The sequence below is a fragment of the Tetrao urogallus genome (assembly GCF_951394365.1).
Source record: "Tetrao urogallus genome assembly, chromosome: Z".
Taxonomy (NCBI): Eukaryota; Metazoa; Chordata; class Aves; order Galliformes; family Phasianidae; genus Tetrao; species Tetrao urogallus.
In genome coordinates, this window is record NC_136816.1 from 41,353,780 (window position 1) to 41,369,494 (window position 15,715).

At 37.3% G+C, this 15,715-nt stretch overlaps 1 protein-coding gene across 2 annotated transcripts in view; it reads left to right on the top strand.

Moving 5' to 3' along the window:
* Positions 1-354: 354 nt before the first annotated feature.
* SLC24A2 (solute carrier family 24 member 2) overlaps positions 355-15,715 on the top strand; it is a gene marked incomplete at both ends in the record, with an annotated part of 102,008 nt that continues 86,647 nt past the window's right edge. For both annotated transcript variants that reach the window (XM_079548437.1, XM_079548438.1), the window contains one exon: positions 355-1,290. In XM_079548437.1, the coding sequence (XP_079404563.1) occupies positions 355-1,290 (936 nt within the window). The remainder of the gene's footprint in view (positions 1,291-15,715) is intronic.

The window sequence follows — 15,715 nt, forward strand, 5'->3', positions numbered from 1 at the left end:
CCGTGGCATAAAGTGATTTGAGTACTGATAGACTTTTATCCGCAGGGTTAATGCTGAAGCAGACACACTGTTGCTGTGCCTGAGGGTAAGAGGCAGGGTACTGTGTTGCAGTCAGTAATATTCTGCTTTAAATTCTAAATTTAGCCAAGTTTATAAAAGCTTTTATTCATGTATTCTTTTACAAATGTTAATAATACCTATTTGCCCCTTTTAGTACGAATGAAGAAAATACTTCCTATGAAGAATAAAAGAACTTGATGGAAGAACCCTTAAAGCTCCTTTACCTTCTAAGCAGAAGAAAATTATGAAGGAACAATCCATCTGACTCCCTCAGCATCTCACACAGGACTCACAATGGCTCTTTGCAAAAATACTGTTGGTAGTGTCTTGGAAGAGTGGTGTTTGAAGGAACCACTGTTTGGTTGCAAACGGCATCAGAATGTTAGGAAAAAACTGAGACTGATAAGGATAATAGGGCTTCTTGTCAGTGTAGTGGCCATTAGTACTTTCTCTCTTTCAATTAGTGCCTTTTTCAAGATGGAAACACATAGCAAGGTGTTGGATAGCAGCCTAGATAGCCAAAAGCTGGTGCATGGTCACCAAAGAACTCTGTTGGATTTCATGGAACAGAATGAAGGTGGCACTCCAGATTCACCTACGTCTATGAAACATGAAGCTGAACATGACAATGCAACAGAAGAGCATTCCAAGGGAGAGTACCCAGAGGACCTTTTCTCTCTCGAAGAACGAAGAAAGGGTGCAGTGATACTGCATGTTATTGGAATGATTTACATGTTCATAGCCTTAGCCATAGTCTGTGATGAGTTCTTTGTTCCTTCCTTGACTGTCATCACTGAAAAGCTGAGCATATCCGATGATGTGGCAGGGGCAACCTTCATGGCAGCTGGTGGCTCGGCCCCAGAACTCTTCACTTCTTTAATAGGAGTGTTCATATCCCACAGCAATGTCGGCATTGGGACAATAGTGGGATCTGCTGTGTTTAATATCCTGTTCGTGATTGGAATGTGTGCTTTATTTTCTAGAGAAATCTTGAATCTTACTTGGTGGCCACTCTTTCGAGATGTGTCCTTTTACATCGTTGACTTGATCTTGCTAATCATCTTTTTTCTGGATAACTTAATCATGTGGTGGGAAAGCTTAACGCTCCTGACAGCATACTTTTGCTATGTGACTTTCATGAAGTTCAATGTTCAAGTGGAAGAATGGGTGAAAAAAATTTTAAACAGGAACAAGGTTGAGAAGGCTACAACAGGAGACGCTGAAGGAAAGGTTTGTTGATTTTTAATGAGCATAAGTGTAATACTGCTGCTATCAGTGCCGACTCCTTCTTTATTGTAACAGACTTGAGTACAGTCCAGTTAGTAATATAAAAAGTTCTGTGTTTCGCTGAAAGGTCTTTTTGTTTAATCAGACCAATAGGATTGAAAATACAAAACATGAAGCTGCTTTCTAGTAAATCAATAGCTTTTAGCTCCAGAATGATCCAAATTGCACAGAGAGCAGGACAAAATGCCATTGGAATGACATAAACCTTTGTTCAGCATTTTGCAACATTGATGAGGTCTGAGATATAATAGTTTTTGTTTTCCCTAAGCCTTTCGGTTCAGCAGTAACAATAGCTGTGGGGAATCTCATGACAAGATTTGGCTTTTTAAAGGCTGTTAATGCACTTCCTTCTTCAAAAAAAGCAATTGCACTCAAAGCAATACATAATGTCATTTTTACAGATGTTTTCTGGAGATGTTTTTCATTTACTGGCGTTCATATGGTATGCCAACATCCTATTCTAATTAGTGACATTCTATGAAAAAAAATTATCTGGAAAAGCAGTGATCGTAATGGCAAAACCCAGAGGTACTCTGTTTAGTTGGGTGGTTTTCCTTTCACAGTATTTCAACTACGCAGGGTTGTCTTCAGAATTTGCCATATAGAAAAAAAAAAAGAAAAAAAGAAAAAAAGAAAAAAAAAAAGTCTGTGATCAGCGAATGTTCAGAAATTGTCATAATCTCTTAAAAAGATCTTTTCTTAAAGCAGACTGCATTTAAAGGACTCTTGAAGTGGAACCCGTACGTACTTATGTATGTAGACACTATCTTAACTGAATACTTGATAATGAAATCAAACTGTCTAGTTTTATTTGACAATAGAATTACTCATCAGATAAGGTTTTATTATCCAGTAATTATTCAGTGTCAGGGAACACCTCACTCATTTCTTTCATTTCACAATGGCATATTAGTACTTTAGAAGAGACACAACCCCATAACAGTGTACAAGCAGATAACAGAATGACAGAGAGACTGGGCTCCTATAATGAGAGAGGCTACCTGCCTGTGGCTGACAGAGTACTGATGATTCTGTATGCCGAACTTTGAAGAACAGTATTGATATCTGAGCAGTACAAACAGGTGTTTTTAGTTTTAGGAACTGAAACCACAGAAAACTTGATCAAAATAAAGACATGACTTTCTCTCTTAAATAAACAAAGAAATAAATATTTATTTTTTCTTACCAAATTTAGCATGTACACTTTCTTGTAATTTCATACTTTCCTCTTTGTTCAAATTTTTTTGAAAATCAGCATGCTTGTCTTTATCTTTCTCAGAATGCATAATTTGGGGTTTTTAAAAGAAAATGAAGAGTGAACACCAACAATTTGCACTAATGAATGAAGTGCTTCTTTTAGTGCATTCGTTTGGTTCCAGATAAATGTGTTCTTTCACAGTGTGTTGTAAATACTTCCACAGTCAGTGTTAGATGTGAGCAATAATAGGAAGGGACTATGGATATCAAAAAGCTATCAACAACTAGAGCACTATCATCTGTTCAGAAACTAGCTTTGCAGGACACGTGAATACATACTTGGCCTGAAACTCTAGTCAGTATGCGAATCGATTGCATTGGACTCTCTGCTACAGGGTTGCTAGAATAACATGGTAAGTGCTCAGTTATTTTCAACTGGATGGAAAAATAGATCCACGTTGGGCACTGAATAAATGCTTTAAGCACACTGATGTTCAAAAAAAAGTCAAGTTCATTCACTCCTGAAGCACTCTCATGGTTTGATGTACCCACCGCTTTTTCTCGAAGCGTATTCATATTACAGATGCAGAGAAATTAGATGGGAATGAAAAATTTGAGAACTATAGTCCTCCTTATCCATTATTGATTCTGCTGTTGCTAAAGTGGCAAGTGGTCTGCTAAGAAACGTGCTTGCTTTATTTATCCTTAAGACTTTATGTTGTAATCTGAAAGCAGCTCAGCAAAGTCCAGAGTTCTAAATAAGGCAACATAAAGCTGGAAAGTTGAAGGGTTAGGTGGCTTAATAGCAAACAAGTACTGACGAGTGAAAATTTGATGAGAAGAGAAACCTTTGGAATACTAAAATGTATTTTGATGTTAACATTAGTAATTTTAGTGCCACTTTTCTTGAGAGGTTGAAGAAAGTTTCACATTTTTAACAAGGACAGTACTTACTATGAGAAAAGGTCATAGATAAGGTTTTTCTGCTTAGCCATCACTGGCTAGATATGTATTCACTCTGCTGCAGAATGCACGCATATCTCTAGACATGTTTTAGATGCCTCTTTCTTATGTTTGAGAATTGAAGTGCTTGTGGGTTTATTTTCATTTGTTTGTTGTTTGTTCATTGTTTGTTTCTTTTTTCCCCCCCGAATTCTGCAAGTATTCAAGCTTAGCAACTTTCCCTAAAGTTCTTTCGCCCTGTATATCAGTTCACTGTGAATGTGAATGCAGAATATATGGATTTTATTTTGTTCTCTATTTTCCTTCACTGACTTTTAACCAAATGCAGTTTGGGTTCTTAAAAGATTACAGGTTTAGAGAAATCTTATAACTCGATTTCTGGTGACAGTTTGACACTGATGAGAACAGAGTAGGTATGTTTTAATTTGTTTTGTTTTGTTTTTGATTTAGTGTTGTTTTGGTCTTTCTGTGCAGCGTTCAGCTGGCAAGGTTAGTCTCCTTTCCCATCTCACTGAGGAAGCCTAACTGCAGTCTGTAATCAGCCAAAGATCACTGTGACAAGGTTGGGAGAAGGAAGGAGGAAAGGTTCAAAAACAAGACACCATGAAAGAACAGAACAAAAATCAGATAGCTATGTTCTACAGTGGAGAATGGCACGTGTGGTGTATTGCTGAAAAGCTTCACTGAGTGCTGTGGGGTGAATTGGCCCAATAATTGAAGTTACAATCCCACTGCCAGAACACCTCCAAAAGTCCCTTCCAACCTAAGTAATATTATGGCATGGATTTAGGGTTGCATGTAGATATTCTACTCAAGAAAAAATAATTCTGGGTTAAACTGAGACAGAAGATTTAGTGATAATTCTGTATTTTCCTTGGTTGAGTGAAGTTGTCTAAAAACACAAAGTTGAAACAGTGTAAGGGTCAGGAAGAAAGAAAAAAAAATCAAGTTGTAAAGGTAAGATTTTTTTGACCCTTTGTTAAAGGTTTTGGTCTGCCTTGGTAGTCTCTACTAGCAAAGGCATGTTGACCAAATTAAGTCACAATAGAACATCATGTGCAGTTCCATTTTGGTTTTTTAAGTACTGTTGTTTGTTTTTTTTTCTTTCATGTAGCGTGGAGATCCTTGCAGAAATACTTCAATCTGATCACTCAGTAAATAACTCAAAACAGTTCTGTTTGGCAACTAGGAGAACAGAATGTGGGTGGAACAGAGATATTGTGCAATGACATCTGTTTCACTGAGTGTACCACTTAAATAAGCAATCTATGGTATATAAAAGCCATTACAGGTTTTTTTTTTGTTTGTTTGTTTTTTTTTTTTTTTTTTTAACATTTACATTTGGAAAATGAGATATTTTTACCAGCAAGACAAAGTTTGACATTATTTTTTATTGCTATTTTTGTTGTTTAAAGAAACCTGAATAGCTTGCATGTGGTATTTCAAAATCCACACTGATCCCAAGTGTTGCCATGTTGTATTTAACGGCAGTGTTTGCATTCTAGAGGAAAGGCTGCTAGAGCTATTTTTAGGCAATTCTCTACTTGTTGGCTGTATTAATGCCTGCATGTGTGCAGGAAAATCTGGAGTCTGCAAAAGATCCAAGTTCATTGTAGTTGATGTGAACACCTGAAGAGGTCAGTTTTGTTGATGTTGTTGTTTTTTTTGGGACTTCTTTTTGAATTCTCAGACTCCGTTAGTTGTTAATCTATCTGTAGAATACCCTTTCTTCCCTTACCAGCAGCAAACTACGTCTTAAAGTGATGTTTCATAGGCAGATGGGAGTTTTATTCTACAGGTATTTCTCGGTTGATCTACTGATCTACTGCAAGCACGTACATGAATATAGGGTTATGAGCATCTGCATCTCACATGCATGAAAGAAAGTTGAATTGTTTTATGTACATGGAACATTGTCAGAGTTTTTACCTGTTTTATTCTGACAGAAGTGTAGTTGAGTGCTACATCTTAAAAACTGTGAAGTTTGTTCTGTGGTAACTGAATGTTAGTTTGCTAGTAGTAGCTGTTAGTTAACTTGCTTTGAGCATTCAGCAGTTGAAGCAATTTAGTGTTATTACTGGCATTCTCAGAACTTGATATACCTTATATGCAACCTTTAGTACAGTGAAACTGGTGCTATTTTCGGTTTATCTTAACACCTCTCAATAACTTACTGAAGACGAAGCAATGACTGTGGTGATTTTCACCACTTGAATCTCTTGGTTTTGTATGTATGTGTCCTGGTGAAGAGCAGAAAATGACAGTGTGGAAATGCAGAACAGGTTAAATGCTTTTAAATTATGGTGATCCACTATGATTGATTGAACAACAATTTTTTTTATCATACTGGAAAGAACAAAACCTTGCCACTTTTAATAGTAAGGGGAGAAAGTATCAATGTAGTTTAAAATAAATTAAAAAAAAGCATGTGTAATTAAAAAGAAGTCAAACTGTACTTCTTAGAGGCTGCATAAAAGCAGCTGTGTTGGCAAGCTTTCACCATAGAGCGTTTTAGAAAGAACTCCAGATGCGTCTAAATCTGCTGTCCTAAAAAGAGGAACAAAGAGACAAGAATTTTCAATCTTAAACTCAGAAAAATTTATAAATGCTTTTCCTTTTGCCATCTCAGTCTTGGTTGCTTTTGTCCAGATCTTCAAGAGGATGCCAGAACTTCAGGAGTTTGTATATAAAATTTCAACCGTCATATCAGAATACTAATCCTCAGGATTTCTGCCTTCTTGAGGATACTTGCAGTCTGAAGGAGCCTCTTTTTTTCAGTAGAGATCATCTTCTGAGATTGGAGTTTTGCTTCCAGGCTTGCTCAGAAATACCAGACCCAGATAGAGCACTATGGTACTTCTTTGCTATGTAACTTGTGTTCCTCTACTTATGTTTCCCAAATTGATTCTCCAAATTTACATATCAGGCTAAAATTTCAAGCTACAAATCTAGTGTTTCTTAGAGGTTATTCAAACTTTGGTTGTGAGAACCCATAAATTGAATTCAGTTACGTTCAAATCTCTTGCATTCACTACTCAGTTAATGTGCTCCATTCACTGTATCATGGTTGACAAGGCACAGCTCATTTTCCTGTTTTTCTGGCACTATTTTAATCAGTGTGCCCAGGTGGCCAAGAAGGTTGATGGTATCCTGTCCTGCAATGGAAATGGTATGGCCAGCAGGACTAGAGAAATGGTCTTCCTGTTGTACATGTGAGACCACACCTCAGATGTTTTTTCAGTCTTTGGCCACTGGCAACAAGAAGGATGTTGAATTGCTTGAGTGTGTGCAGAGAAGAGCAACAAAGCTGGTGAAGGGCAAGTAAATCAGGCATTTATGAGGTGCAGTCAAAGGAACTGGGGCTGTTTAATCTGGAGGAGGCTGAGTGGAGGGAGATCTTACTGGTTTTTACAACTACTTAAAAAGGTTGCAGTGAGGTGGTCATCAGTCTCCCTTCTCAGGTAGCAGCTGCTAAGACACAAGGAAATGGTCTCAAGTTGTGCTCAGGGAGATCTGAAATCATCAAATCACTGAATATCCTGAGTTGAAAGGAGTGCATAGGATCATTGAGTCCAGCTCCTGGCTCCATACAGGACCACCTCAAAATGAAACCATATTTCTGAGAGTGTTGCTCGAACACTTCTTCATCTTCAGCAGGCTCTGTACTGTGATCACTGCCTTTGGGAAGCCTATTCCAGTACCCAACTACAGTCTCAGTGAAGAATCTGTTCCTAATATTCAGTCTGAACCTCCTCAGATACAAACTCTGAAACGAGCTGGGCAGCGACATGGTGAAGTTTCCATCCCTGATCATCCCTAGAGATATTTGGATGTGTCTCTGAGTGGCGTGGTTTTGTGATGGGACTTGGTAGGTCAGGTTGATATTTAGATTTGATGAAGTTGAAGGTCTTTTCCAACCTTCTGATTCCATGAAAAAGCAGTATTAAGTACCATGTTTTCAGAGAGGATGTAGGTACCTGTCTTTTCTAAAATGTATGTGGTGGAAGGTGTCCCAAGAGCAGAGATTGTTAGCAAGACTGAGGCTGCTGGCAACAAATAAGTTTCTGAACACAAGTGACTTTACAGTGGCCTTAGTCTTTCTCAGTGGTAATACTCCCCGCTAGCCAGCAGTACGTGGCCAGGACCAGATGCCAAAAAATGAAGTTCGAGGAAGTGCTTCTGTTCTTGTGATGTTCTGGGATTTTGTTGTTGATTTTTTTTTTTTTTTTTGTTTGTTTGTTTTATCATGAGTTAATATTTCACTCTTAACTTTAAAGATATGGGAACAGCACCTTTTTGAGTCCCTTCTCTTTCTGAGTTTTTTTCTAAGAACTAAAGCATTTTGCTTTTATTACGAAATAATGAAGATTAACTAACTTTGTTACTCTATAATACAAAATATGTTTGTATTGAAGAAAGCTGTAAAACAAAGATGATGTGAAAGCAGAAAAGTGCAAGGATCAGATATGTGCGCTCTTTGTCTGGTGCTTGTTGAAAGTCAGGTTTTATGATTATAAAAATTAGAGGTGAAAAAAACAGAAAGCTTTTGACAGCTTCAACCAAAATTGAACAGTCTGGGTTCCTGTTCTTTGTTACTTCAGGCTGGATACTTGAATATTTTATTGAAGATGATGTAAGGCAATGGGGGAGCTGGACATTTCCTAAACTTTTAACCTTTAACTACAAGCAGCACACATAAAACAAGTGAGTGTTTTCTGGTAAATAGTAATCAATTGTGTACTTTTTCAAAACACAAAATATGAAATATTTTAAAAAGACTTCTGGTGATGCTTTCAGAAGTTAAAAATTTAATTTTAGTCAAGAAGGTAGAGAAATACAGAAGCAAAGTTTGAAAGCTTACAGTTGAAAAGATCATATGAGCTGAATGAATACTGTGTTTTGTATAATGTAATGAATAAGACTTCTTAATTTCTCCATGGTCATCTACAGTTAAACTACAAGCTATTCAGTAGTGTGGTGTTAGTAATTCTGCAGAGTAAAGAGTGAATTTCCTTAGCCTTAGCCCAGATTAGTCACATTCCATTGTATTTGAGGCAGTTCTTATTTACATACAGCTTAAGTTAACATCTGGATTCATTAAGCCATGCAGAAATAAAAGTGCAAAGGACACAAGTTTGAGATTCTAACTCATTCTTAGAACTGGTGGGTTTTTAGAACCTAAAATGATATGACAGAGAAAAATCAGGTAGTTGTCATGAAGTGATTAAGCATGGATCAGCTGTTCTGTGTCACAAAGTAAGAGTAGGTCTAAAAGAGGAAGGGTGTATGTGTTTGTGATATCAATCTAAAACCTCTCATTAAATTCTTCTCTTCAAAATTTTCCCTTTATCAGTACAAAGTCGAGCGTACTTTCCTGAGAACTCTCCTTACAGAATGCTTTGACTCTGTATTGTCCTTGCAAAGACACAAAACGTTTCAACTGCTGTGGAATTTATCAAAGTGCTGAGATGATAATCAGTCCTCCATCACACCGGGTGCTTAAACTTCTGCATGAAATCACGGCTTCTCTCCTCTGTAGCTGATGGTGGAAAAAGATAAATGCCATTCAAAGTGCCTGGGAAGAAGGGTATGATTCATCATGTACATAATTTTATGTACACTGATATATGCTTACCCTTTCTATATAATTAGCATTCTGGCAGTCTTTTTCCCATCATCAAAACTGTCACTGAGTTGCTGACTATTTATTCCATATACCTGTCCAGGGGACAATTTAAAGAAATAATTTATTATTCTATATGACCTAGAAATAGATCTTAGCAAATTTCAGTCAAATTTGCATCTAATTAAAGGCAGCATCTTTTGTATATTGGGACCTAAGTCAAAACTGTGGGTTTCGTGTTCTGTTTTCATTTTTGGGAGAATAGACATTTTGGGTTAACCTTCTGTTTGTGGGAACTTGTGCATTAAACTCTTCCATTGTCACAGTCACTGACAAATTGAAAGTCCTAAGTTAGAGCAGCATTATGGGATACTTTTGGCAAAAAAATGATTACCTTTCACAGAAAAAAGAAATCACAGTACGTCATCACATATTTTGTCACTTTGTACATAGCTTCCATTATTTTGAGGAAACAGTTATTGTTTGCCTTCACTGATGTTTTTTTTTTTTTTTTTTGCTGATTTATGTGTTTTCCTATCCAAAAAGAAGAAATGAAAAAATGCAATCTTGGAAAACCAGTCATTGTCTGACTGGAAGTATAGTTGAGCTCCACAACCTGGGAGGGCAATGAGAGTTTTAATGTATGATCATGTATTCATTTCAACAGCAAGTGAAGGTTCAGAGCTCACGCTGCATCCAAAGTGGTTTTACTTGACTAACTACTCTTCTGCCTCTGTGAGCAGTGCATCATTTTGGGCAATTTCACTGGTAGAGGCAATTTTATCAGGTCAGCCTAAAGAGTAGTTACTGTTTGTTTGTTTGTATTTATTTTTTTTTTTTTTCAGTATTTCATTACTATTTCATTATTCTCAGCACCAGTGGAGGTGTATTCATTTACATGAATAGCCATAAATAGCAATGACCTTGCATGACTTGTTTTAGGGGAAGTGTGTGAGAATAGGCTTAGAGGTGTATGCATAATGGCATTAACTCCCCTACAATGTGCTACAGAAAGGAAGGACAGATTGCTGCAAAATAATTTCTTTTTCAAGGAAAAATGAAAATTGCAGGGAAGTCATACTGCATCCTCTGCTGAGAATCATAAATTTTGCTCAGTGATTAATCCTGCTTTATCACCTCTTAACTACTTACTGCTGGGAGTCTAGTCCAAAGTCAGTGGTATTACCAGTGGCATTTATTGCGTAACCAGCCAGCGTTAACTTTTCACCCTCTCACATTGCAGTAAAACTGCTCCAGCAGATATGGAGTACTAATGGGAGGTGTGTCCGCTGTCACAGCCTGTGCTTTGTGACCTGCAGGGCATGGTTTGATGTCCACGTACACAGGCTTTTTCCTGAGGGAGGAGGATGAAGTCTGGGGGGTTTGTAAGGATAGAAGATAAGCGCCTCTTTTGGGATTAATAGAGTATTAATTTTATTGTTTAATTAATTTGTGGTGCAAGCTTCTATCAAATTACCATATCTTGTTTCTTTCTACAAGGCTGATTCCAGCACAATCACCAAGCTATTGCTTGGTTAAAAGACCAAAACTCTAGAATCTGCTTTTTCTATGGGTAGAGAAAAAAAGTTAGAAATATTCCATATCATTGTTGCTATTTCTAAACCAGTCACCTGAGCACGCAATTTGAAAGCGTGCTATACAGAACCTAATGTTTGTATGATTTTATATTACTAGTTCAGTATTCCTTTGGTGCTGCTTTATTCATAACACTTGTTTTATTCATCTGTTACACTTTTATTTTAAGTTAGACACTTGTCCTGTTGAAAGGCTTCTCCTTGGCTGGATGTTTGAATACCACAATGATGTAAATAATTATGAAAGTACTCTGAAAAGTATGGATTGGAAAGAAGTTATTTCCTCTCTGTATTGATTACCATGATATTAAGTACTCCCGTTCAGGATGAACTTTTGACACATATGCAACTTTCAAACAGGCACAGTTCGTTTCTTTCCTCTGATTTCCAAATCACGTAATGATTTCTCTGAGAAATGCCATGTAGACCATATTAAAGGTCAGTGATAAACAGTGCAGATTTATAGGATGGTGTTTTGCATCCTTCTTACATCATTTCGCTAGTTCTCTGCCTGATATCCCATTTCCATACTACTTAACTCAGATATTAAAAATTTCTGAGGAAGACATTTCTCGTTTTTCTTCCCCAGATTAGCTGTCCAGAGAAATATGTCTTACTTCTTAAATTTGGACTCCTTCCAAGCAGCAAGTCATTCCTGCCTAAGGCTGAAGATACAGAAATACAGAGTGGTTTGAGTTGGAAGAGACCTTAAATTTCCATCCAGTTCCAGTCCTCTGCCACCCACCAGCTCAGGCTGCCCAGGGCCCCATGTAAGCTGGCTTTGTACACCTCCAGGGGTGGGCAGCCATAGCTCCTCTGGACAGCCTGTGCTAGTGCCTTGTGGCATACTGAACATTTAACTTATTTTATTATACCTTATATAATGTTAGTAATTTATATTATCATGTGCATCTATAGGGATAAAAACAGGAGGCTAGTTTCAGTGGAGAGGGATGGATTCTCGCTTTCCAGTGAGGTAATCAGGACTTGATTCTAGCATGGGAATGGCCCAGGACACTATTGTTTCCTTACATTTCACGTAGAGAAAAGGTCACCAAAAGAAATTTCTTCTCCAAAAGAAATGCCAACAGCTCCTGTTAATTCCTGTAACAGTTCCAACTTAATTCCTGTAAGTAAAATTTCAGTATGTAAGCAAGAAACAGTACTGTAAACTATAGCCAGAAGGCATAAATCTTTTTAAACAAAGTAACTGAAAAGTAGACAGGCTCATTCAGTAATTATTCATCAATATATTAATTTATACACTGCAAATATATTCGTAAATATTTTCCTAATTATATTACTTAGTCTCCAAAATCATGGAACCTCTTTCTTCACAGTAAAGGCCATGAGAAATTTTTAACCTCACATGCAGATATGCATAAACAAACACAGGCTCCTATCTCACAGTAAAAGCAAGGGACTCGGTGAGGGGCATGAATTGCAAACTCATGTTTTTCTTTTGGCTTTAAGGGTGGAGATGTGGATCTCTCTTTCATTTAATCTTAGAAACCTGTAGCATTCAAGCCTTGTAGAACATTTTGCAGCGAGCTGTAGGAACTCTGCATGCTAGATTGGATTACAGGGTACAATAAAAACAGTGGTCAGTGTATTGACTACAAAATGGTCTTGAGGTGAGGTGGAACATGTACGATTTAGGGTAGGGGTGCGAGCTAGCAAACAAACCAGGTAACAATACATAAGGCTCTTCTTTTATGGTGCACCATTTTTGAAGAGTTGATAAAATTAGTCGCAGCCTTTTTTTCCAACATTTTAAAGATAATTGATTGCTTACTTGAGAATCCTCACTGTTAACATTGCAGTCTCCCCTCAAAAATGTTAAAATAAATATTAAGGCAAAAAGTGAAATTGCTCTGGAACAAACATGTAAATATGGATCTTTATGGTTACTAGATATGGAGGGTTGTTCCTTTCTGGAAAGGAAAGGGCCATGCTGAATACAAAATACTTTTGAAGTCAATGGCGAGTTTTGCTGTTGATTTTTATGGATGTAAAATTAAGCCCAAAAGTCAGGATGTGAGGAATTACGGTCCTACGGCTTCTCTGATCCCTGTGTGCCACTGCATAATTTCAAGCCGCTGAGCTGCTTTCTTCAATATTAAATCACCCCTAACAAATAATATCTTTTGGGCTCAGAGCAAGCAAAACAAGCTGTATCAGCTTTCTGTGCCCTGGGACTTAGACTGAAAAAGGGCATTCAGTGTTCGCAAGTCTGATGTGTCCCATCACATGGGAATTATTGGATTATTGATAGATTTCAAAGCAATTATTACATTGCTGTTGGGCCATGATAGTCTAATTGTTAAATGGCAGTACCTTAAGATCTGGAGCTGTTTTCTTCATCTCATTTCTCCTTCATCTATTTTGAAGTGGGGCAGAAACACAACCCAAAAAAGCCAATTTTTAAAGCATATGTTTATTAGTAGTCAGGAATGGTATTCTGAAAGATGAAGATACATTCTGAGGTACAAAAATACTGTTCTGAGTAACCATTGTTTCCTAAAAATTTGGAAAAATCCTTATGTTTCAATTCTGCATCAATTTAAAGTGAATATGCATGCTTTCTGTATACTGTTTCATTATGGTGTCAGAAGAAGTTATACATTTAAATTGCTTTCTAGAATAATGACATGAAAAATAATTTTATAATTCTGGATACAGTACAAAGGATAGACTTCTTGTAGTCTTTCTGCCTTACATTTATAAGTTGCTATGATGATGCTAAAGGTATAAAATACTAAAGAAAAATTTATTTTGAACTGTATCTCTAGATAATCGTGAGTTAATTGCTATTCATATTTAGCCTCAAATATCTACATTTTTGAATAGTGCTTTTATGAGAATGCCTATCTACTGGTAGGTCTAAAAATAAAATGAAATCTCCTAACTATACTTGCAAATGCTTAAGTGCTTTGATTTCTTAATAAATCCATATTATTAGAGAAAGCTTAGCTTTACATAAGTATCTGAATGCAGAGTGTCTGACAAATTTGGGGCTTGCAAGGCTCTGCATCTGAAGTCTTCACAGCAGCTCAGATATGCCTACTTGCAGACTCTTCTCAAACATCTCAGGTTTAGAAACCACTGTTTCTAAAAAACATCATTTTTAGGAGTTATTTGTTCAGTGAGAAGACTGGGTATGCAACAAATCAGTTAATTACTTTTTGAAATGAATGGAAACTTTCTGTTCTGCCATTGTAATGCATAGAGCTCATTTTTTGTGAATTGGATGCTGGAAGGGAATGGTTCTCTAAACTATGGAGAAATAGTACGTAAAAAAACAAAAATGCAGATTAATTTTTAGATTTACTGATCTGCATTCAAAACTGCCAGTAAGAATTTCAAGGGAGTAGACACTGGTGGGGTCCAACTATTGGTCTCAGATTCATCCTGCTTATTCTTACAAATACAGACTTCTCAGGTTACTTCTGTCATCAGGGCAGAGAACTGGGCATTTGACAAGTGTGACTTGGATCTTAATTACTAGGATTAGTCCTTTGTTGACCTGAGATTAAGTAAATGAATCTGCAACATTGCATACAGCAGTAAGTCAGTAAAGTCTGAAAAGCCATCTCCTCTGATTTTATAGCAAGAGCCTGAATACATAACACACTGTCCCCTTTTTTAACACCTGAATTTGCACCTGTTTCTGATGAGGGTGACAGCACGATATCATTTTGAACAGGGTCACCTTTAAGATAGGAGTTACGCAGAAATACTGTTTTTCTCTGCCACTAAGCAAAAAAGATGCTTGAACAGGTGTTAGTTAATTCTGTGACTGTTTCATTTTCTCCCTTAGACAATGGCTTCTATGTAGGTGTCACATGTGGTCCCTGTATGGTGCACGTGGCGCATAAGCTATTAAGTGAGTCTTACTGTTATTTATAGAAAAGTCACTGGCACTGCAGCCACAGAGACTGTTAACATGTATGATTCATACCAGTTTTTTCTGGATCGTCTTCTCGATAATATGTGATATAATGCTAGCTTTTGGAGTACTGCAATATTGGTTGAATTCACTTTTGTTGCTTTGCATTAGTCTTTAACACGGATGACTGAACATTTACAATGAATGAATTAAATTGTACACGGCTCCTAAAGTGACAAGGAACTCCTTGTTAGCAGGATTCTGCAACTCCTGCCTCCAAAGGGAAAAAGAGTGCTAATTATGAAAATTTTGATTACATTGTTCTTGCTCCGTCTGCTTTTCATTGCTTTTGGAAATTTGTTTTTCACAATTAATTGCTAATTGTTGTTTTCAAATGTTACAATATAGTGAGGGATTAGAGTCCCATAAAGAAACACAAATGCGAATAGTCCTTTAACAAAGGGAAGCAGCACTGCATTCATTATGATTTCAGACTTGCTGGTTGAGCGTGAGAAGGTTGTTTTATTCACTATGGCTCAGATTTACTAACCTAACAGATTTGTAGAATTTTAGGCCTGTCGTCTTTGTTTCTGGAATAATCACCTGAATGTCCTTGGGTGTAATAACCATTAAAATCATCACTGTTATGATATCAGTGCATTATCTCTGTGTTAACGTAGTGTCTTGAACACCAGCTTTTTCATAGGATCATAGAATGTCCTGGATTGAAAGGGACCATAATGATTATCTAATTTCTACCCCCCTGCTATGTGCAGGGTCTCGAATCACCAGACCAGGCTGCCCAGAGCCATATCCAGCCTGGCCTTGAAGGGATGGGGCATCCACAGCCTCCTTTGGCAGCCTGTTCCAATACATCACCACCCTCTGTGTGAAAAACTTCCTCCTAATGTCTAACCTAAATCTTGTCTCTCTGAGTTTAAAAGTATTCCCTCTTTTCCTCTCACTTTCCGCCCATGTAAACAGCTGTTCCCCCTCCTGTTCATACACTCCCTCCAAGTACTGGAAGGCCACAATGAGGTCTCCCTGAAGCTTCTCTTCTCAAAGCCAAACAATCCCAATTCTCTCAACCTTTTCTCATAG